General features: G+C 51.5%; 7 protein-coding genes across 7 annotated transcripts; 5 read left to right on the top strand and 2 right to left on the bottom strand.

Moving 5' to 3' along the window:
- Positions 1 to 369: 369 nt before the first annotated feature.
- Positions 370 to 2,207, bottom strand: MCD1 (kleisin alpha; the record flags this gene model as incomplete). Its single annotated transcript, XM_041696881.1, has 2 exons — positions 370 to 1,881; positions 1,944 to 2,207. The coding sequence occupies 2 exons, from the start codon at positions 2,205 to 2,207 to the stop codon at positions 370 to 372; spliced, it is 1,776 nt and encodes a 591-aa protein (XP_041562466.1).
- Positions 2,208 to 3,099: 892 nt separating this feature from the next.
- pmr1 (Ca(2+)/Mn(2+)-transporting P-type ATPase PMR1) lies at positions 3,100 to 6,434 on the top strand (the record flags this gene model as incomplete). Its single annotated transcript, XM_041696878.1, has 3 exons — positions 3,100 to 3,207; positions 3,287 to 5,801; positions 5,863 to 6,434. The coding sequence occupies 3 exons, from the start codon at positions 3,100 to 3,102 to the stop codon at positions 6,432 to 6,434; spliced, it is 3,195 nt and encodes a 1,064-aa protein (XP_041562465.1).
- A 958-nt stretch (positions 6,435 to 7,392) lies between these two features.
- APUU_80581A (MFS transporter) lies at positions 7,393 to 10,165 on the top strand (the record flags this gene model as incomplete). The annotated part of the gene is made up of 10 exons (XM_041696877.1): positions 7,393 to 7,823; positions 7,882 to 8,026; positions 8,074 to 8,318; positions 8,372 to 8,404; positions 8,459 to 8,545; positions 8,597 to 9,006; positions 9,070 to 9,181; positions 9,258 to 9,391; positions 9,736 to 9,808; positions 10,105 to 10,165. 10 exons carry the CDS (start codon positions 7,393 to 7,395, stop codon positions 10,163 to 10,165), a joined length of 1,731 nt encoding a protein of 576 aa, XP_041562464.1.
- A 1,653-nt stretch (positions 10,166 to 11,818) lies between these two features.
- ERT1_2 (Zn(II)2Cys6 transcription factor domain-containing protein) lies at positions 11,819 to 14,014 on the top strand (the record flags this gene model as incomplete). Its single annotated transcript, XM_041696876.1, has 3 exons — positions 11,819 to 12,059; positions 12,121 to 13,940; positions 13,997 to 14,014. The coding sequence occupies 3 exons, from the start codon at positions 11,819 to 11,821 to the stop codon at positions 14,012 to 14,014; spliced, it is 2,079 nt and encodes a 692-aa protein (XP_041562463.1).
- Positions 14,015 to 14,506: 492 nt separating this feature from the next.
- Positions 14,507 to 15,305, top strand: fmn1 (riboflavin kinase; the record flags this gene model as incomplete). Its single annotated transcript, XM_041696875.1, has 3 exons — positions 14,507 to 14,623; positions 14,694 to 14,912; positions 15,006 to 15,305. 3 exons carry the CDS (start codon positions 14,507 to 14,509, stop codon positions 15,303 to 15,305), a joined length of 636 nt encoding a protein of 211 aa, XP_041562462.1.
- A 356-nt stretch (positions 15,306 to 15,661) lies between these two features.
- Positions 15,662 to 17,106, top strand: APUU_80578A (dienelactone hydrolase; the record flags this gene model as incomplete). The annotated part of the gene is made up of 3 exons (XM_041696874.1): positions 15,662 to 15,926; positions 16,019 to 16,636; positions 16,694 to 17,106. 3 exons carry the CDS (start codon positions 15,662 to 15,664, stop codon positions 17,104 to 17,106), a joined length of 1,296 nt encoding a protein of 431 aa, XP_041562461.1.
- Positions 17,107 to 17,150: 44 nt separating this feature from the next.
- APUU_80577S (pseudouridine-5'-phosphate glycosidase/carbohydrate kinase family protein) lies at positions 17,151 to 19,849 on the bottom strand (the record flags this gene model as incomplete). Its single annotated transcript, XM_041696873.1, has 7 exons — positions 17,151 to 18,468; positions 18,529 to 18,826; positions 18,879 to 19,109; positions 19,159 to 19,200; positions 19,248 to 19,347; positions 19,396 to 19,604; positions 19,651 to 19,849. 7 exons carry the CDS (start codon positions 19,847 to 19,849, stop codon positions 17,151 to 17,153), a joined length of 2,397 nt encoding a protein of 798 aa, XP_041562460.1.
- Positions 19,850 to 20,059: the final 210 nt, after the last annotated feature.

Raw genomic sequence — 20,059 nt, 5'->3', positions numbered from 1 at the left:
CTAAAAGTGTTCAATAAATTATATGCGAGCAACAAATCTGGTCATACTGGAATGATTCTGATTAAAAGTGTGTACAAAAAGACTATCTTATCGCCCAGAAGCATTCGCCCAAAGATCAGACTGCAAACCTAGTGACACCTTTTAGGGCCTGGTAAAAAAAAAAAAAAAAAACACTTCTTGCCCCGAACTCCAGATCTCATTGCAAAAAAAAAAAAGAAAAACAGTAATCCAACATGTTCCAGCTCCTAAAACCCGTCTCAACCAAAGAGCCGGATGGGAATAAGCAAAAAAGGAAAAGAAGGAAGAGACAAAGATATCACACTCATAACTGTACAGGAAAACCGCAACAAACCACCATCCAAGAACCATCTAAGCCGCGACCTGAGTCGATGGATTGATGCCTTCACCATTGGCATCCTCTTCGGCCCACGAGCCCCACAGTGAACTTTTGCCGCGTATTCTGATCGGTCCGCCGACAATGTTCGAGCGTTGCTCAACTTGAACGGCATCCTTGGTGGCCAGAACCAAAGTTTCGAAGAACATCTTCGTCGCATCAGCCTTGGAAGCCTTCTTCTCAGGAAGGAGGTCTTGGAATTTGACGGCCTTCTTCTGGTCCGCATCACCAAGGCAGTCACGCAGGACGTGCACCGCGCGTTTTGTGCCAACTGACACTAGGTTGCTGTCGATGGGCTCAATAGTGTCATCAAAATCGTCTAATGGCTGCTGGAGACCTTCGTCATCACTAAGGTGGAGCTGGTCACGGTCATCGCCAGGAAAGTCGATCTCAGAGCGCTGGTGTAGGGTTGACTCAAGACCAACTCCCTCATCCACTGGAACGATCGCTTCCTCTTCAAGTTCCAGAGCTGGGCCAGTTGCAACATCGACGTCCATATCCGAGATTCCGCTGTCGCGCTTGCGTTTAAGTTCGCCAGCCTTCCTGACAGTTTCAAAAGAGAGCAAATCACGAATCTCAGGAGCCCAGCCGCGACCGCGGCCACCGCCCATAACATTGGTGACAAAATCGCCATTCTGTTGCATGTTCATGAGGGTTAGAAGAACAGGATCGCGGGGCAAGAAAGATGCAGGCTTCAGGCTTTCAGAGAGCTGCGATTGCTGAATTTTGAAGTAGGTGCTGCCTTTGAACTCAATCTCCTCGTCGGCCTCAATTATAGGAAGTTGCTTTCTCCGCTTGGCGCGTTGCGCATGCTGAATGACTGCATCATCCGCCTCATCACCCTCATGAGGCTGGAAGCCACTATCATGTTCTGGGTTTAAACGTTCCATCATGTCATCGGAAGCTTCGGTGAGAGTACTCTCGCGCTCAAATCGTTCATCCCCGCCATCCGCAACCACAGTGTCATCGCCGAAACCCATTGGTTCATCCGGATGCAAGAAATCGTCCTGCAAATCATCCGCTCCCAAGTCCATCTTCCCGGCCGGAGCATCATTATCACCGAAGTCCAGCCCTAGATCGCCGGCATCAGTATCAAGAAGCTTGCCGGCATCACTAAAGTTGTCTTCTTCCATAGGGCGGGGTGCGGGGGCATCTCGTCCCACTTCCATGCTGAAATCATGGGGCAAAGTCAGATCTGTCTCATCAAGTCCAAGATCAAGATCAAGATCGCCAGGATCCTCTAAACGTGCAGGTTCCTGAGAAGCAGAGCGTCGCAGTCCAGTGTCGGGAAATAGTTGGCTCCCGAAATCCATTGACGGTCCCGGTCGCTTTCCCTCTGGTTCTAGTGAAAGAGGTTGCGGTAAGAGTAGTGATGAATCAAGATTCATGAACAGGTCGGATTCAGTCAGAACGTCCGGGAGAGTGATTCCACCAGGGGCGACTACAGCACTAGTCGTCAGATCATTGTTGTTCGTGAGACGGAATGCCTACATTTAGCCAAGTCAGTGAAAACCGTAATACGATGAATATGATAAAGGGGGAGACGTACCATCTTAATTTTCATCAAAGCTTCATTGCAATCATCGAGTAAGTAGCGCGCCTTCCTGCTGTAGATCCGAACTACACCGAGTAGTAGCTGACCACTCAGTCGCAGAGCCATGGGCGCCTGTCCCTGATCTACGATAGCACTAACGCTGCTCTCGATGTCTGACTGCAAGATGTGCGATTTCGATAGTTTGCGCTCGAGGTTGGCGGACAGCCAGACACGGGCCAGAGGCCCGGTCTTGGACAGCAAGGTCTCCGAATAGAACATGGCAAAAAAAAGGAGTTCAAAACCAGATAATCACTCAATGTGTCCAATGTAAATGAATATCCAAGAGATGTAGCAATGCCCGCATTGGGCGGGGTGATTCGCGGCGGAAGTCCCTTCCAGCCAAAGGTGGGTGACGCGACGAAGCCAGAAAACAAACGGTATCGGTGAGTCGGGTCGCTTTGGTGCCTGGGAGTATTGGCGAAAGGAGGATGAAATGGAGGTGATAAGATCAAAATATCACGTAAAAACGCGGCGACAGAGCTTGTAAGTGTAATCGACGCCAAAAGCACCCGCAGCGCAGGAGAGCGACCAGAGGGGCAGTTGGAAAGGGAGGAGGTTGGAGATTTGAAGTGGGTTGCCCAGGCGCGTGTTGACAATCTCAGGTGGCTGGGCGTTATGCTCGTTAGGTAAGCAATGCGAGTCACCTGATTTATGAAGGTACTCCGGAGTCCGTACTCATCTCGATACGAGCGGCTCCGGCCGATGGTTCTTCCGGGTCCATTCCCGGCTAGGTTGCTGAGTGTCAACATCCCCGACGCCAACGCTGCTGCTGAGCGGTTGAAGACGAAATTCTATATTCTGCCAGTTTACCCATTCTGTTTATTTAGCGACTCGGTGTCCCAGACGCATTATAATTCGCTTTGCCTTTGACCTGGTTTCGCACGATACACCGTTCCTCGGACCAGCAATACAGCCGCAACCAAGTCGCATCCGGAAAGCGTGGCTTTTCGATCACCATCGCGCCTTGAGATTGGTGCCTTTCTTTGGAGCAGCCAGTTTTGAACGAGTATCACTACACCGCTGTGCCATTCGAATTGCCTACGTAACTCGATGGGATAGTACAACTTGGCCCGCAGTTTATATCGGCTCCTCCCCTATCGAGACATGAGAAATGTCAAGGTCCGCTACGCCTGCGCTACCTTTTCATAATGCCCAGGCTGCTGGTTCGAGATCCCCATCGACTGCGCCTGTAGGAGCGCGGCCGAATGCTGCACCTTCCGTAAGTGACAACTGTCCGACGTACCTTGATCATTATCTCTGGTAGTTGATTTGATCGCGGCTAATCAACAATATGCTAGGCATCGACCGCGACCTACTCGCAGCTAGACCCTCAGGAGACCGCAGATCGCTTACAGACCTCCATCACTCATGGTCTCACCCCGACGGAGGCGGAAATACGTTACTTAAGGGATGGCCCAAATGAGCTACCACACGAGGAACCGGAGCCTTTATGGCTCCGATTCCTGAAGCAGTTCAAAGAGACCCTAATCCTTCTCCTTCTCGCCTCTGCAGCGGTTTCCTTCTTTATGGGGAATTATGACGATGCCGTCAGTATTGCCTTAGCAGTTACAATAGTGGTCACGGTTGGGTTTGTTCAGGAATATCGGTCAGAAAAGTCCCTGGAAGCTCTTAATCGTCTAGTTCCACACCATGCCCACTTGATACGCGACGTCGCGTCCAATCTTCCTCCGATAGTTCACCCAACCCCGGCAGTCCCGGACGAAGAATTCGAGATGCGTGAGCTTCGTAACAAGAGTCCGAACTCGAACTCGGTTTCAGCGGCTGTCAAGGCCTCAAGTACCGTGCCAGCCGCTGAGTTAGTGCCAGGGGACCTGGTTTTGTTCACAGTTGGAGACCGTATTCCCGCCGACATTAGGATTACTGCCGCTACGGACCTGACTATTGATGAATCGAACTTGACTGGCGAAAACGAACCTGTTGTGAAATATCCCGACGCCATCCGCAATCAAAAGAATCTTTCGACGCCAACCCCCAAAATCGTGAGCCCACCACGGTCGCCATTCTATGACGCCCCTGCCAGCGGTGCTGTCGGTGCGGATATACGTCTGAATGAACAGCACAACATTGCGTTTATGGGGACTTTGGTTCGGTCTGGATATGGCCAGGGAATCGTCATAGGCACGGGTGCAAAGACGGAGTTCGGTAGTATCTCAGCTTCCCTACAGGAAATTGAGAGCCCGCGTACGCCGTTACAGTTATCGATGGATCGCTTGGGCCAAGAGCTCAGTTATATTTCGTTTGGAGTCATCGCTTTGATTGTTGTTGTAGGCTTGATTCAAGGCCGAAAACTTCTAGACATGTTCACCATTGGAGTTTCGCTTGCGGTTGCGGCTATTCCGGAAGGTCTTCCAATTATTGTCACCGTTACTCTCGCGCTCGGTGTACTCCGGATGGCCTCGAGAGGAGCTATCATGCGGCGGCTTCCGAGTGTTGAGACTCTCGGTTCAGTGAATGTCGTTTGCAGCGATAAAACCGGAACGCTCACGCTCAACCACATGACAGTTACTAAAATGTGGCACTTCGACTGTCCTGAACCATTTGAGGTACATAATGACATTTCTTCATTAACCCCTGGACCAGCAGCTCGCACTATTTTGCGGATTGGTAACATTGCCAACAATGCCCGGCTATCGCGTGTGCATGCGAACTCGCCTGCTACCGCGTCCTCTGCTGCGGTGCTATCTTCCACGGACGATAGCGCGTCAGGGTCGATGAAGAGCAGGTGGGTTGGTCAGCCAACTGATGTTGCTGTTTTGGATTTACTTGATGTTCTCGGGGAAGATGATGTGCGGGACCGCATATGCGCGCGGGTTGCCGAGACTCCGTTCAGCTCCGAACGCAAGTGGATGGGGGTAATCATTGGAAGTGGAACATCTGGTGATCCATCGCCTTTGACGGGAGGACCTAGCATGGCTTACATCAAAGGTGCATTAGAACAGGTATTGGCGCGTTGTGATACGTACCTCACAAGGGACGGCCAGGAGGTTATATTGGACGAACGGAGGCGCCAGGCTGTGCGCCAAGCCGCGGAGCATATGGCGTCCGAAGGGCTGAGGGTCCTATCCTTTGCGAGTGGTGCCGTGAGGGAGAACAGAGGTAGGGCACTCGGAAGTAGATCCGGTACCCCCAACTCAAAGGTCAGTTCCGGGGACGAAGATGATCGCTACAGCGGCTTGGTCTTTGCAGGGCTGGTAGGCATGAACGACCCTCCTCGTAAAGATGTTCACAAGGCAATTCGCCGTCTTATGGCTGGCGGCGTACGGCTCATCATGATAACGGGTGATGCCGAAACCACGGCTGTCGCAATTGCGAAGAAGCTTGGAATGCCGATACCTGAAAATCCAGGGGTGCAGAATGTCCTCAACGGACAAGAAATCGACCGGATGAGCACTTCGGAGTTGTCTCTGGCTTTATCGTCGGTTTCGATTTTTGCGCGTACCAGTCCGGATCACAAGATGAAAATTGTGCGCGCACTTCAGTCCCGAGGCGATGTTGTCGCCATGACCGGGGATGGAGTGAACGACGCACCTGCTTTGAAAAAGGCGGATATTGGAATCGCGATGGGCAAACTCGGCACCGACGTTGCTAAAGAAGCAGCCGACATGATTCTCACAGATGATGACTTTTCGACAATTTTGCGGGCCATAGAGCAGGGCAAGGGGATATTTTACAATATCCAGAACTTTATTACTTTCCAGCTAAGCACGAGTGTTGCTGCTCTGAGTCTTGTTTTGCTGAGCACCACCCTGGGATTCAAGAACCCGCTAAACGCAATGCAGATCCTATGGATTAGTATGGCCCTCCAAATCATTTACCCTAGTGGTACTTTCCAATTGCTAACCTAATACGTTAGATATTCTCATGGATGGGCCACCTGCACAGTCTCTCGGCGTAGAGCCCGTGGACCCTTCGATCATGAACCGACCTCCGCGACCTAAGAGTGCCAGAGTACTCACAAAGCCCCTCATCCAGCGGGTTCTCATGTCAGCCTTGATGATCATGCTCGGCACTCTAGCTATATACATCTACGAAATGGGTGATGATGATGATGTGCACACGGGAAAGCGATCCCGAATAGTGACAGCCCACGACACCACCATGACTTTTACGTGTTTCGTCTTGTTCGACATGTTCAACGCGTTGACATGCCGCAGCGAGAGTAAATCCGTGCTCCGCGGCGAGATCCGTGTCTTCGGAAACAAGATGTTCAATTATGCCGTTCTTGGCTCTCTGGCCGGCCAGGCGTGTGTCATCTATCTCCCGTTCCTGCAGCGGGTGTTCCAGACGGAGCCATTGAACCTGGCGCATTTATTCAAGCTTGTGTGCATTTCTAGCACTGTCTTTTGGGTTGACGAGGGGCGGAAATACTATCAAATGCTGCAGCGGCGGCGTGCAGTGGGTGTTGGATATAGTGTGAATGTGTAGATACAATGTTGTATAGAACTGATCGTACATGTTAATATTTATACCATCTAATGATGAGGAACTATATGGGCTTTGAACCCCTGGTTTGGCAGCATTATAGTTATAAACGGTTCACCAGATAAAAGCTAACAGCCGCAAGGCCGTGCAAAGATTGGCTCATTGAGACTGAGTTGAGCAAGAGTATGATGCGGCTAGGAAGGTACAGTAGGAATAATTGACTGCATTCTGGTGAGAACTGCTTATAGGGCTGATCGCTGCCGCACGTCCCGTAGCACATGGTTGCTTTGCTGCCACGAGGGCGGAGAATTTCCCCCAATAACGAGTGGCTGGCCATTTTAAACTCGAAGTAGAAGATTCGGGTTGGTTTTGGTATTTCTTTATGTCTCGCCTCTGTCGACGGGTGGCAACGGAGAACCACCAAGGAGACTGGGGCCAAAACTTAGCGAGAAAGATGCTTAATTTGAGCTGTTTTTTAGCCTTGGGCCTGGGGTCAAGCTCCAAACTCGATACTCGATACTCAATAGGGATTAGGGAGAGGCCAGAATTGGGACAGCTTTTCGGCATCTTCTTTCCGAGATCTGCTCCACGAGAGCTTCGTCTCCTCATTTCCTAATTTTTGCGGCCCTGTTCCTCCGAACCTTTCCACGCTTTACCGAGTACCGGCACTTCCCTGTCCTTCTTCAGTCAAGCTGTTGATTTCTAATTCAATTGCAAGAGTGGGGATCTGCGATTGGATTCGTCTTAGCTTGAAGCCTTAAGCTCGGCCTTGTGTCCGACTTGACTATCAATTTTGTTCGGCGGCTTTGTTTTCTCGCATCGACGAATTTTGTCGACTTAACACCTCCTTCTCCCTCTGGTGCTATTCCTGTCGTTTCTCGCTAGAAGGCAGAGGGAGCGTGAGCGGTATATGGAGCGCGATATCACGGCCCATTGAATCAACAATACTTTTTTTCCGCCCATGTCCGTACCTCAACAAGTGGACCTCACCCCGCGTGCGGGGAGCGCCCAGTCATCCTCAGACCGACAATATTCGGGCAGCGAGAAAAGCGCTGAAGCAGATATTGAGCTGGAAAATCCCGATGATGCAACGGAGGGTGGGTTTGCGCCGATTAAACCGGCAACGACGGCGGATCATAGCCACTTACAAAGACAGAACAGCACTGCATCTCGGCCCGTCGAACGAAGTTGGTCACTGAATGACGGATATAGCTGCAACAATCAATTGGACGATGAAGCGGCTGCGGGTGGACCTCACGGCGCGGAGGCAACCGACTCGTCCTCTGAGTTCGTGGTGCGTTGGGATGAAAATGATCCAATGAACCCGCGGAATTTCAATAAGATCAGAAGATGGATTATCGTACTTGTTTGCTCAACGGGGTCTCTTTGTGTGTAAGTATTGTGGGATCTAAATGTGGTGTCTAATGCTGACGTTAATGGACGTTGGAAGGACATGCACTTCGTCGATGTATACACTCACGTATGATCAGATTATGGTCGAGTTCGGCTGCTCGCGCATAGTTGCGACGCTCGGCCTGTCTTTCTTCATTTGGGGTTTAGGTCTCGGCCCACTCGTTTTAGCACCGTTGTCAGAGGCATGTTGCGCATTTCCGCTGCATGATACTCCGCTAACTCATTGCAGTTTTATGGCCGCAGGAACATATATATCGCCTCCTTCTCACTTTTCCTAATATGGCTCATTCCTTGTGCCGTTGCACGCAACATACAAACCATGATTGTGTCTCGCTTTTTCAACGGTCTTGCCGGTAGTGCTTTCCTCAGTGTGGCGGGTGGCACTGTTGGTGATTTATTCAATCGACATGAGCTTAGTGCGCCGATGATGATCTATACAAGCTCACCGTTTATTGGCCCTGAGCTTGGTCCATTGTATGTACTTTACAATAGTCCGATCAAAACTTCTCAGGTGCTAATTATCATAGAATTGGTGGATTTATCAACCAGTTTACTACATGGTATGTGGTTTTTAGCGGGTCGGAAGCTTGAATACTGATTGTATCTGCCTTCAGGCGCTGGGTGTTTTACTGCCTATTAATTTGGTCTGGCACATTGCTTGGGCTTCTGATTACTCTGGTCCCCGAGACGTACCACCCCGTGTAGGTAATTTCCGTCCTATCACTACAGGCAGGCACTGACAAGGAAGATAGGCTATTGAAGCGAAAAGCAGAACGACTGCGGAAAGAGACTGGGGATGATCGGTGGCAGGCTCCAATTGAGAAAATGGACCGGTCCGTTGGGAGGACTGTTGGGCAATCCCTTTATAGGCCATTCCTCCTGCTGACCTTGGAGCCGATGTGCTTGAATCTTTGCATATTTTCTGCCATTCTTCTAGGCATCATTTACCTGTTTTTCGGTGCGTTTCAACTGGTGTTTTTAAATGTTTATGGAATGGAGCTCTACCAGCGAGGCCTCGTCTTTTTGGGCCTCTTCGTGGGCATGGTCTTTGCTATTTCATCCGATCCATTTTGGCGCCGAGTCTACGCCAAGTTGGAAGCAAAGCATGAGGGGGCCGTGGGAATTATGGACGACTTTCAGCCAGAGTGGCGGCTGCCTCCCGGTATATACTCTCTGAATTTCAGCAATACTATCTGCTTGTAGGCACCCTGCTAATCGGTCGCAGCCATTCTTGGAGGTCCGCTGGTTACGATAGGGCTCTTCATTTTCGCTTGGACCATATATCCGCATGTCCATTGGGTGGTGCCGCTTATTGGCAGTGCGTTTTTTGGGGCGGGGTAAGTTTGTTTTAAACTAAACCGTGCGCTCCTTGTGTGCATGAAGAAATATTAGTCCTGACGCAGGTATCCATAGCACGGTTCTCGTGTATCAGGGCATTTTTTCATTCCTGGTCGATGCATATCCCACGTATGCTGCAAGCGCACTCGCAGCGAACAGCTTTGCGCGTTCATCTGCTGGCGGGATATTCCCTCTCTTTGGCATACAAAGTAAGTGTTTTCCATATCGATACTTTTGCTGTTGGATACTGGGCTCTCGCGCCGCGGCAAACCAATGATGACCGCGAATTACTTGCGACGCGGCTGTTCATTGGCTGGAAGCTCCAAGAGTGAGGGCGCCTTTTGTATCAGACATGGTCAAAGTACCTCAGTCTAGTGCCTTCCCTGGTGGTTTGGTCCAGGCTTCCGTCTTCTTGGTTTCCTATCTTTCCACCTGCTTAAACATTTATTATATGGTCCCCGACTCGGGGTCTACCCAAGACTTGCGCAACCTAGATCCATCCATCATTCCAGGGTTAGGTATTGACCGCCAGTTACTAACTGATGTGTTTCAGTGTACAACCGACTAGGTTATCACTGGGCGACCTCACTATTGGCCTTTCTGACATTGGTAATGGCACCATTTCCGTAAGTCCTCCCCTGACCATGGTCTTTCAGCGAGATCTTCTGGGCCAATTTCCTCTTTCCTTCCCATTCTCTACGGATACCGGCTTCTGCAGAATGCTGTAAAACTGAGTTCAGCCTCCCTTGCATGGGCCATTCTGCAAGCCTGTCGCGGGACAATGCACCTGTGTCCGGGCTGCTTTTAAACTCCGGGGTTCGCCAACCTTTACTGGGTGGCTTGTGCAATGCTGGCTCATGCTGGGATGAATGCATTATGGTTGGACAGATGAGCTAACCTGGATGTTTGTGACACTACACAGGTATATATTTTTCCGATATGGTAGCCGGATCCGGAAGAAGAGCCGATTTGCTAGGTGGTAACTATGCGGAACGAAGAGTTGTGCAATGAATGCAGGATAAGGTTGGATAAGGTCTTGTCCAGGGGGTTGAAGTTGTCCTACAAGATGACGAGCTACCCTGGACGGGCGACTAGGGTTAATCCCTGGGAATCCATCTAAACATAATAATAAGGCCTTTCTAAAGACCGACGCCATGAAGAGTATATATATAGAAGCCGAGATAGATAGAAGTGTATAGAAAGTTAGTGTCTAATACTGCAGTTACTATATCACGCGCGCTCCTCCTGTTCTACTTGCAAACCTCGTTTGAGCTGACAGTGAGCGCCCAGAAGACAAAGTCAGACAAATTATAGTGTGTGCTCCAATCGCAGAACTGCAGTCGTAGTATGGGCTGGTCAGGATCAGAACAGCATATCGCAATCTGGACTGGAGGGTGACCAAAACGGCAAAATCACACGCACTTGGCGGACACAGATGGAACTTCGCCGTCCACTTGGTCATCCTGTGCATCAGTGACAATAATAACAAGAAGAACAAGAATTATGGTTGACGTTTGAGTGCCTGTAGCCGAGGTTGAGTGGTAAATAATGGCTCTTGAATGGGCTCAGCCGGGAGAAGACGGCAGTCGGGACAAGTCGGGAGCGGTCTTCACTGGCTGACTCTGGGCCCTGATGTGAATGAATGCCTTGGACACCCCAGAATATTAATGGAATCGTCCATCTTTTTGGTTCCCTTTTTGCCTAGGGTTTAGGCCAGTACATGTGGAATGGATATCAATCATGTGAATGAGCTTTCTACTTCTGCAGCCCTGCTTTGTCTTCGGCAACAGAATAATAACACGCCCATTCCCTCTTATTATTATTAAAATTAAAATAATTATTTGATTATTACAGCACGCGACCTGTGTGGAACTTAAGCGGCCTATCAGTGACGCTGTTTTACCATCCAAAAAAGCCTCACGGCATCAGCTTTGACTCGACCACGTTTTGCTACTTATATCCAGGCACCTTCTCCATCTCCCCATCCGCATACGTCTCGACTGTGTCTGATGCAGATGGAGAACAGGGCTGCTGCGTGTGTCAATTACTGCCCGTCCAAGGAATAAAATCGCTCAAGCCCAGGCTTTCCCACGGGATTTGACTTCCATCGAGCCTTCTGCTTCCCCGCAGTGCCGGCAAAGTTCGCAAGTTCCATCCGCCCGCCGCCAACTCCCATTTTCACCAGCAATTACCAAATAACAACGCTCTTGCATCTAGTCTCCTGCGCGTGATTTTGTCTCCAATTTCAATTCAACCTTCATCAGCGGACGGTTCCCGCGCCTTTTCTTCAAGTCTTTGATCTTCCCCTCTCCCCTCTCCCCTCTCCCCTCTCTCCTCACGTTCTCGACTCCCCTTAACTCCACGCACTCGTCCATTCTATGTCCCTCGGATCGACGTGTGCCGGACTAGACACCAACCTGGATTCCCATCGCTGTATGGGCCACGAGGAAGTTCTACTTGACGGTGGTGACGACGAGGAAGCGTATTTCTCGCAAGGTGGCGATCCATTCCCGGGGAGAAGCTTTTAACCGAATCGATCTCGTACCGGTCTCTCTCACCCCGGATCCGTTCACAGACCACCGCACCCCCGCGCTTTCCACTCTGCCTCATCTCGATAACTCGCCGATTCATGGAAAATGAAGATGGATGCAGACCAGAGCGCCACAGCTCTCCCGACAAAACATAATGGGGCCGATAAAGAACTCGCGACAGCGATCGGAGAGCGTGCCGAGCAACCGCCCAAGACTAACGCGAATGCGAATGGCGATGATCAGACCACCACTAGCCAGAAACCGAACCCAAAAGATCCTTCAAGGCCTCGGAGGAAGAAGGCGCGACGCGCATGTTTTGCCTGTCAGCGAGCGCATTTGACATGCGGTACGCTCCTGCTCTGCACAGCTCTTCGCGGCCTGAGCGCCGACTAACATCATAATTGTAGGTGACGAGAGACCGTGTCAACGCTGCATCAAACGTGGACTTCAAGATGCCTGCCACGACGGTGTGCGCAAGAAAGCAAAGTACTTGCACGATGCCCCGGATGGCGCGCTGATGCCAGGAGCCGCTGGAAATAATTTTTACAACAATTCATCAATTCCTAACAGCATTTCTAACCCGGTCAATGCTGCCGCGAGTACCCAGAACTCAGGCGCGAATTTCTATCCCACACCCCAGTCGAACTACAACATGTACCAGGAAAACCCCATCGCTCACCAAAATGCATTTCCGTCGCAATCCCCAGTTTCCCCAACGTTCAGCTTAAAAACAAACCCGGCCCATCGAAATAGCACATCCGCACCTAATAACAATAATAATCCTGCTTTGACATCTTCAATACCCCAGCCGTCGACAACCGGTGTATCAAATGCCTCAAACCAGAGCCAGAATCCGTTCGCCGGTCCCTTCTTCGACCCCAGTGATCCTGCGCTCTTCAATTTTGATCTATCGAGTATGAACTTTGAAAATCGTTACGGTGCGCTGGAATTTGGCATGCTCGGACACATGGCCACTGGCGCTGGAGACTCTCCAGATTCAGGCACGCATAGAGGATCGATGGGCCGCAGCGGTTCGACGCAGTTTGCGTCCACGCCCATCACGGGGACTGCTACTTTTGGGGAAAGCCCCCAGACGCAACAGCCTTTCATGTTCGGTGATCCTCTCTTAAATGAGTGGCCGAGCGGTCAGACCTCGGGCCAGCCGCACGTGAACGTCGGCGTTTACCCGCAATCCAGCCAGGGTAATGTGATTCCAGGGCATTTGACCAAGCCTGATGCGCCTCATGCATTTGCGATTGAAAGCGGGCCGACCAACTTCACAAGCCCGGGTGCGGCGGCCAGCCCGCAGATGACCAATACTGGATACGAAGAGCCGAGCGCGTTTAATAATGTCGTCCCAAAATCCAACGGGCTACCCGTGAATGGACAACAGCGTCCGCCGACCATCTCGACACCGAGCTTGAAGCACCACACTTTACAAACAAGTAAACGACGCCAGCGCAACCCATCGGCGGTTTACGAAAACGTTAGGGAACCGTATGCATACACCAGTCGCTTCCACAATTTGACGGCGTTCATCCAGCGACGCTTTTCACCGCAGAAGACGTTGCAAATTGCAAAAGCACTAGCGTCTATTCGACCGTCGTTTATTGCGACGACCAAAACTCTGAACCGAGACGATCTTATCTTCATGGAGAAATGCTTCCAACGAACCCTATGGGAGTACGAGGATTTCATCAACGCGTGCGGTACGCCAACCATCGTTTGTCGTCGCACAGGGGAAGTCGCTGCTGTCGGGAAAGAGTTCAGTATTCTGACCGGATGGAAGAAGGAGGTGTTGTTAGGCAAGGAGCCCAATTTAAACGTCAACACAGGCGGCTCATCAGCTGCTAATTCACGCAACGTCACGCCACGAGGGTCCAGTGAAGGCGCAGCTGGCCGTCCACATCCAGTGTTCTTGGCCGAGCTGCTTGACGACGATAGTGTGGTAGAATTCTACGAGGATTTCGCGCGACTGGCATTTGGCGATTCACGCGGTAGCGTGACAACGAGATGCAAGCTGCTCAAATATAAAACGAAAGAGGATATGGAGACAGCGCAGTCGGATGACAGCAGCCAGCGGTGGAACAATCACCTGCGCAAGGGAGGTATTGCAAATGAGGCCGGGATGAACCAGTTAGGTTTCAAGGACGGCAAAGTCGAATGCGCATACTGCTGGACAGTCAAGCGCGATGTGTTCGACATACCCATGTTAATAGTGATGAACGTACGTTTTACCTCACCTCCCCTTACTTACACGACGGATGAGCTGACCCAACCCAGTTTTTACCCTGTATTTGAGTGTTTACCCTGTTACTTGTCTGATTATTCGATGTATATGGTTTATGGTTCGGTTACCGGAGGATACCCGGCGGTTTTTAAAAAGGTTGCTTCTTTGTTTATAGTTATATTTATGGGCATGATCGGAGCTAGGGTAGAGCTTCTTGTGGCACTTGCCACATGGTAAAATATGGTGTTGAACCAATGTCCTTGTGACTCCCATGTTTTCATTTCGGTGGCTTCGGCGGTCTAAATGGTGACAGTCTCGTGGTTGACTGAAATTAGCATCCGTAGTCGATTGGTTCTCATTTTTAGGTGCAGCCCAGTCCGATTATGTGAAGGACAGAAGTAAGCAGGATAGATCTAGAAGAATCCACTGTGGGAGTCTCCCGAGTTCACCCCGCACGATCATCTCATTTTCTTATCGATACGCACCACTTCAAAATCATCATCCACATACCATCATTCCTCCACAACTACCTTTGAGCAGCCCGGCGAAGGAAAAAAAAAGAAATGCCGTCCTCAGCTCCCCGCCCTCCGGTCTCAGGCCCAGACTCCGGCCCCGAAACCCCATTCCCCATCCGCTTCTCGGGGCCTGTGATCAAGGGTTTTGGACGAGGGAGTAAAGAGGTAAGTCACCCCGCCACCCTAAACGCAGAAGAGGGGAAGAGGGAAATGCTAACCAGCTTGTTGCGAACAGCTAGGCATCCCGACAGCGAACATCCCTGTTGACGGATTAGAGGAGGCCCTCCCGAAAGAATTGGGGGTAGGCGTTTACTACGGCGTTGCTGCGCTGGACCCAGCTACGGACCCTTCATCTGGGGACGGACAAGGAGGAAATGAAGCAAAGACGCCGATTCTCCCCGCCGTCCTGAGCATCGGCTATAACCCCTACTACAAGAACACGACGCGCTCAATTGTATGAATGCCATTCCGCTCACTTCCGTCCCTTCTTATCTCCCCCCCCTTCAATCTGCCTACCTATCAAGATCAGTCCTAACAGATGTAATAGGAAATCCACATCCTCCCATCCCTCACATCCCCTTCACCAACTGCGCCCGAAGAACAAAAAGTCCGCTTCCACAAGCTCCCCGACTTCTACGGCACGAAACTCAATCTGCTGATGCTGGGGTATATCCGGCCCGAATACGACTACGTCTCCGCGGAAGCCCTCATTGAGGATATCCGGGTTGACTGCGAGGTCGCGAGGGCGAGTTTGCTGCGCGGTGCGTATAGGGTTTACTTAGATGGGGAGGGGGATGAGGGGGACGAGAAAGTGAGGGAGCAGAGGGCTTGGTTGAGGGCGTTTTGATCGTCGATTTCCCAACGTCTCAAAACCGGCCTTGTTGATATAGATATTGATACGATAGATATCCCTAGAATAAGAGTCCCATAAAGGATTGAATAAAAATGACCTAATAGAAAATAGATGCCCTGCAATGCCCAGACATGCCCAGACATGCCCAGAATGCCCAGAGTGTCCAGCGGACATTGTTCCACCCCGATGTAACCGAGTAGTATGACGTCGACTGTCGTCCCTGGGATATTTAGGGGGAAGCCTTGTAGGGCTGGTAATTAACAGACAGACACACCTTAACCAATTCTATTCTTTTACCCCCCTCTCTTTAAAGCCAATTGAATTACCCTTCGTTGGTTAGTTATTTGGATATGTCTAAACTACTTCAGTCGATCCGCCGCCGCAGCTCCACGCATCGGCCGAAACCCTCATCCCCGCGTCGGCTTTATGTCGTCTCCGACACGCCCGCCTTTGATAGCGCCTCCATCCGCCGTTTAGAGGCCGAGGGGTTCGCGGTTGAATATCTCCCTTTTCAGGCGCAAAGTGCAGATGCCAACCGGGATCGCAGGGAGCTAGAGCGCATCCTCCATGAACGAGAGGATGACCTAGAGCCCGGAGAGAGGTATGCGGTTATGGGTAAGGAATCTCCACCAATGAATGTATACAGAGTAGGGTGGGCAGTGGTTTGCTTGGAGCAAACATGCTGATTTTTTTGTTCTATTGAATAGCGTACAACCGCCCCGCATATCTCATACTCCTCTCGCATCACCAGCAAACGAGCACAAACCCCTTCCCGCGTCTCTGCGCGTTGGTTGCATTCTATCCAGACACCCCGGAAGCTGTGCTCAAGGAATTGCCTTCGCAGCCCCGGCTTCCACCATCAACAACAGCGGCATCGACCTCGAATTCCGCCGCATTTGAAACACTCCCGGTGCTCCAGATCCAGATCCACCTGGCCGGATCCCAGAACCAGTGCTCCGCGCTCTGGGACGATACTAACAAGCGGCACCGCTGCCATTTGCATTTCTACCCAGAGTCCGAGCCAGGATTTGCCGAGTACCACTCATCCCCAGTCTACGACCGCGTTAGCTCACGGCTGGCATGGAGTCGAGCATTGGAGTGTTTGAAATTCGGGTTTGGGTGGCCTGGCGGTGGGGGTAATTGGGAGGCGCCTGAGCCAGAACTTGTGTGGGAAGGATATTGGCGGAATATATATGAATCAGCGACTCGGCAGTTCCAGCCCACTTCAACGCCGGACATGCTCCATTTGATGGTTGGCGGGGGCGCCGGGGATCCTGATTTCGACCAGCAGGCAAGTGTGAATTGTCTTCCTTCTGGCATTGGAGGTTGGTTGTCCCTCCGATCTCCCCGAGAGGTATGCATGTGTGAGCTAACGCGAGCAGGATCGTCACCAACCGATATTGCATCCTTCTATTCCTCAGAGTTTATCCCGTCCGGTCCACCCTCTCAGCATATTCGGCTGCTTACTCGCACCGCGGGCCCAGACCGTGTTGTGGATGAGCTCCTGCTCACCTTTGAACATACGGAGGAGATACCATGGTTGCTACCCGATGTGCCGCCAACTGGGCGCTTTGTCCGTATTCCCATCGTTATGACGGCCAACTTCTTAGCCGGAAAGATCGCCCGGCACAATATTTACTGGGATCAAGCAAGCGTACTGGTGCAGATTGGACTTTTAGACCCCTGTCTTATCCCATCTGGATTTAATACCATAGGACCGAATCGCGAGGGAAATAGCGCCGTTGAACGAATGCCAGTTGTGGGCGAGGAAGCTGTTGAGCGCGTTCTCACTTGAACTGAGGAGTCACCGTAGTCATAGATAGAATAAAAAAGCAGCAATTATGGAGTAATAGCCTTGAATCTTGATTGTAGCTGTGCAAGTTCTGTGCTGACACCACCCGGGCTTTTCAGAGTCAAGAGACTTGCCTCCTGCGCAAGGGGCAGCACATCTTCAACTCTTTTGCGCCCGGAAGCAAGTCCAGCGATAACAGCTCCAAGTAGGGTGTCTCCTGCACCATTGACGCTGACAATGGCCCCATCTGCTATTTCTGCAGCGGGTGGAAACAATCGCATGTACACGCCGCCGATAAGTTTCTCCGTAGATGCAGCACGAGAAAGAATATAAGGGCTGTACTCAGGATCAGTAAGACGTGGATCTCCTGGCTTAAGCATCTGTGTTAGTAGTGTTCCTCTGGCCCCCAGTTTTGTAATTATGCACGGAAGGAACGGAAGAAGCTGTATGCTCTGTTGCGGTATGCCTGCATCGACGAGTGCACCCGATGTCATCGCGACGAGCCGCTCTCTTGACCCAGACGAGGACATGCCCATTGCATCAACGATCTGCCACCAGTTGGAGGAGTCAAAGAGGCCATTCTCCCGGGCAGTACCATACATCGCCGCGAGTTCGAACTCATTTGGCGCGGCGAGGTTCACGCTGTTGTTTGGAACGCATGCAGATTCCCCCACGGCTGCTTCAATCTCGGGGCTCTTCTTGAAAAGGGCCCGAGACTTGGCAGCAGAGACGGGCTCGAAAGCAACTCGAGCACCGTTCCTGTTGGCCGTAGTGACCCATTTGGACAGCAATTCTGGACTCCAGTTGGCGTCGACAACTACCCACTGCGGTTTGGTACTGGAAACAATCGGTTCCCAGAAACCTTCAAAGTCCAGTATCCCCGCGGGGAGTTGCAAAATCCCCATATCGGCCATGGCCAAATGGAGATCCTTTTTCGTATCGTTCACGGCGATGTACTGCGCAGTGCGTGCCCCAGATGATGTGGGTAGCACCTGCACGCCACTCGTGGGAAGGTCCTCTTGCCGTAGGGATGATATCGCGGCGCGGCCACCCAAGTCATCACCGACAACGCTGCAAAACATGACGGAAGGGCCTAGAGACCTCGAGGCAAAGGCAACGTTGTGGCCCACCCCGCCAAGGCTTTGCTCAATGACCGCAGGATTGGATGTCCGCAACGCGGGTGTGGTCTCGCGTCCTGAATTAGGAACATAGTCGCATGCGAGATCTATCGCAAGAGACCCAGCAACCAGGATATCAACCTTTTCTACTGGTGCCGCAGGTTTATCTTCTAATCGGGATTTTGACTTAGTCACTGAAGAAGGAGCCTGGTCAGCCATACCGATGGGTGTAATCGCTGGTATATGTCTACGCAGGGACAATCTATATTAGGACATCCCGTACTGTCGAAGGCTAAAGGCGACTCACTGTTTGCTAGACACTGTAGAACGTTCCAATTTCGAGAGCTCCACTGCAACCCGTGCTGCACGCCTGACATTTGCCTCAACTAGAGCCCGGTTGGCTGCCACTGTCTTCCCGCCGCTAAGCTCCTTGATTTTTGCTAGAATGAATGGCGTGTTGTTGCTACCACGATGGCCTTCAAGATCCGCTATACGGACGGCCTCATCAATAGCAGCGTCGATTTCACTCTGGGGGATTGAATGCTCCGTCGGGACGGGGTTAGCGAAAAGCATCCCCGACGTAACCGGTAGTTTTGATTGTGCATCTGCAAGTTGTTAGCAAGTCCCTATACATTATGGTGGTAAGTTATCACTTACGAATAATCGCGGCCGCCTCCGCCTCATTTTCAATAACCTTTGGGCTTTGGATCCCACTGTCGCGGCTAAAGAACGCCGGGATGTCAACGGACCCCTGGCGACCGTCTGCAAACGTTCCGACGCAGACGCCCTCTGTCTCAAGGTATTCTAGTGTCCGAGGAATATCAAGAAAACTTTTACAGCCGGAGCTGACAACTGCCACCGGGGTTCGACCGAGTTCGGTCAAATCGGCTGCTGTTTGTTAGCTCACGTCCGTTTCAAAAGGCTTCATAGGCCATACCAGATATATCCATGGATGACTCCGCGCCGCGATGTACGCCGCCTGTTAACGTTAGTTTGGTAGCAGCGTAGACAGTGCGTGGTGCTTACCGAGACCGCCTGTCCCAAAAATCCGGATACCCGCTAGATGCGCGAGGACCATAGTACCGGATACTGTTGTCCCTCCATGAAGCGGTTTTCCGGCCATGCCCTGCAATGGTTATTCACATGCCCCGAGTTTGCATAACCGCACACTTACCAGGCCGCATATATAACCAAGATCCCGGCGGGATACTTTCAGGGCGTTCTTCTTCTCTGCTGTTGATGCTAACTCGATGAGCTCATCGGCGAGGAGGCCGACTCGAGCCACGCCATTCAGGACACCAATTGTCGCAGGAACACCGCCATTGGCGCGAACAACAGTTTCTAGTAGCGATGCAAGCGCTACACTTTCCGGATATGGGAAGCCTGCGTCTGTTAGAAAGGCCCTTGTACAACGAGGGCTTGATCGTACCATGTGTGTAAATGGTGGATTCTAAAGCCACCACTGGCTTCCCCGTAGCGACCGCATCTCGAACCTCCTCGGAAACCTGAAAGAATTTGCTCTGGGCGAAACTATGGTTTTGTCGTGTAGCGCGAGCGATGCCAGTGGCTGCTCCCAAACGGGATGCCCTGCAGAAGTGCCGGCTGTACGAAGCCCTAAGTGCAAACATGTTTACAAGCCAAAACAAATAATCCAGCCAAACCAGAGAAGAACAACGAGAGCTACAACCGGGGGGAGGAAAGAAAGGAAAATTGAGGAGAAAGCGCAGAACTAGAAGTCTGAGCGCGGAGAGCGGAGCCGCGTGATTTGGCCGCGGCGGTCGCCGTATTGTATTGTGGTGTATTGGGTATTTGGAGACGGAGGACCTTCAATCGGGACA

The sequence above is a fragment of the Aspergillus puulaauensis genome, chromosome 8, assembly GCF_016861865.1.
Source record: "Aspergillus puulaauensis MK2 DNA, chromosome 8, nearly complete sequence".
In the NCBI taxonomy this organism is placed as follows: domain Eukaryota; kingdom Fungi; phylum Ascomycota; class Eurotiomycetes; order Eurotiales; family Aspergillaceae; genus Aspergillus; species Aspergillus puulaauensis.
The sequence above is the reverse complement of the archived record's forward strand: the minus strand, read 5'-3'. Positions and strand labels throughout refer to the sequence as shown.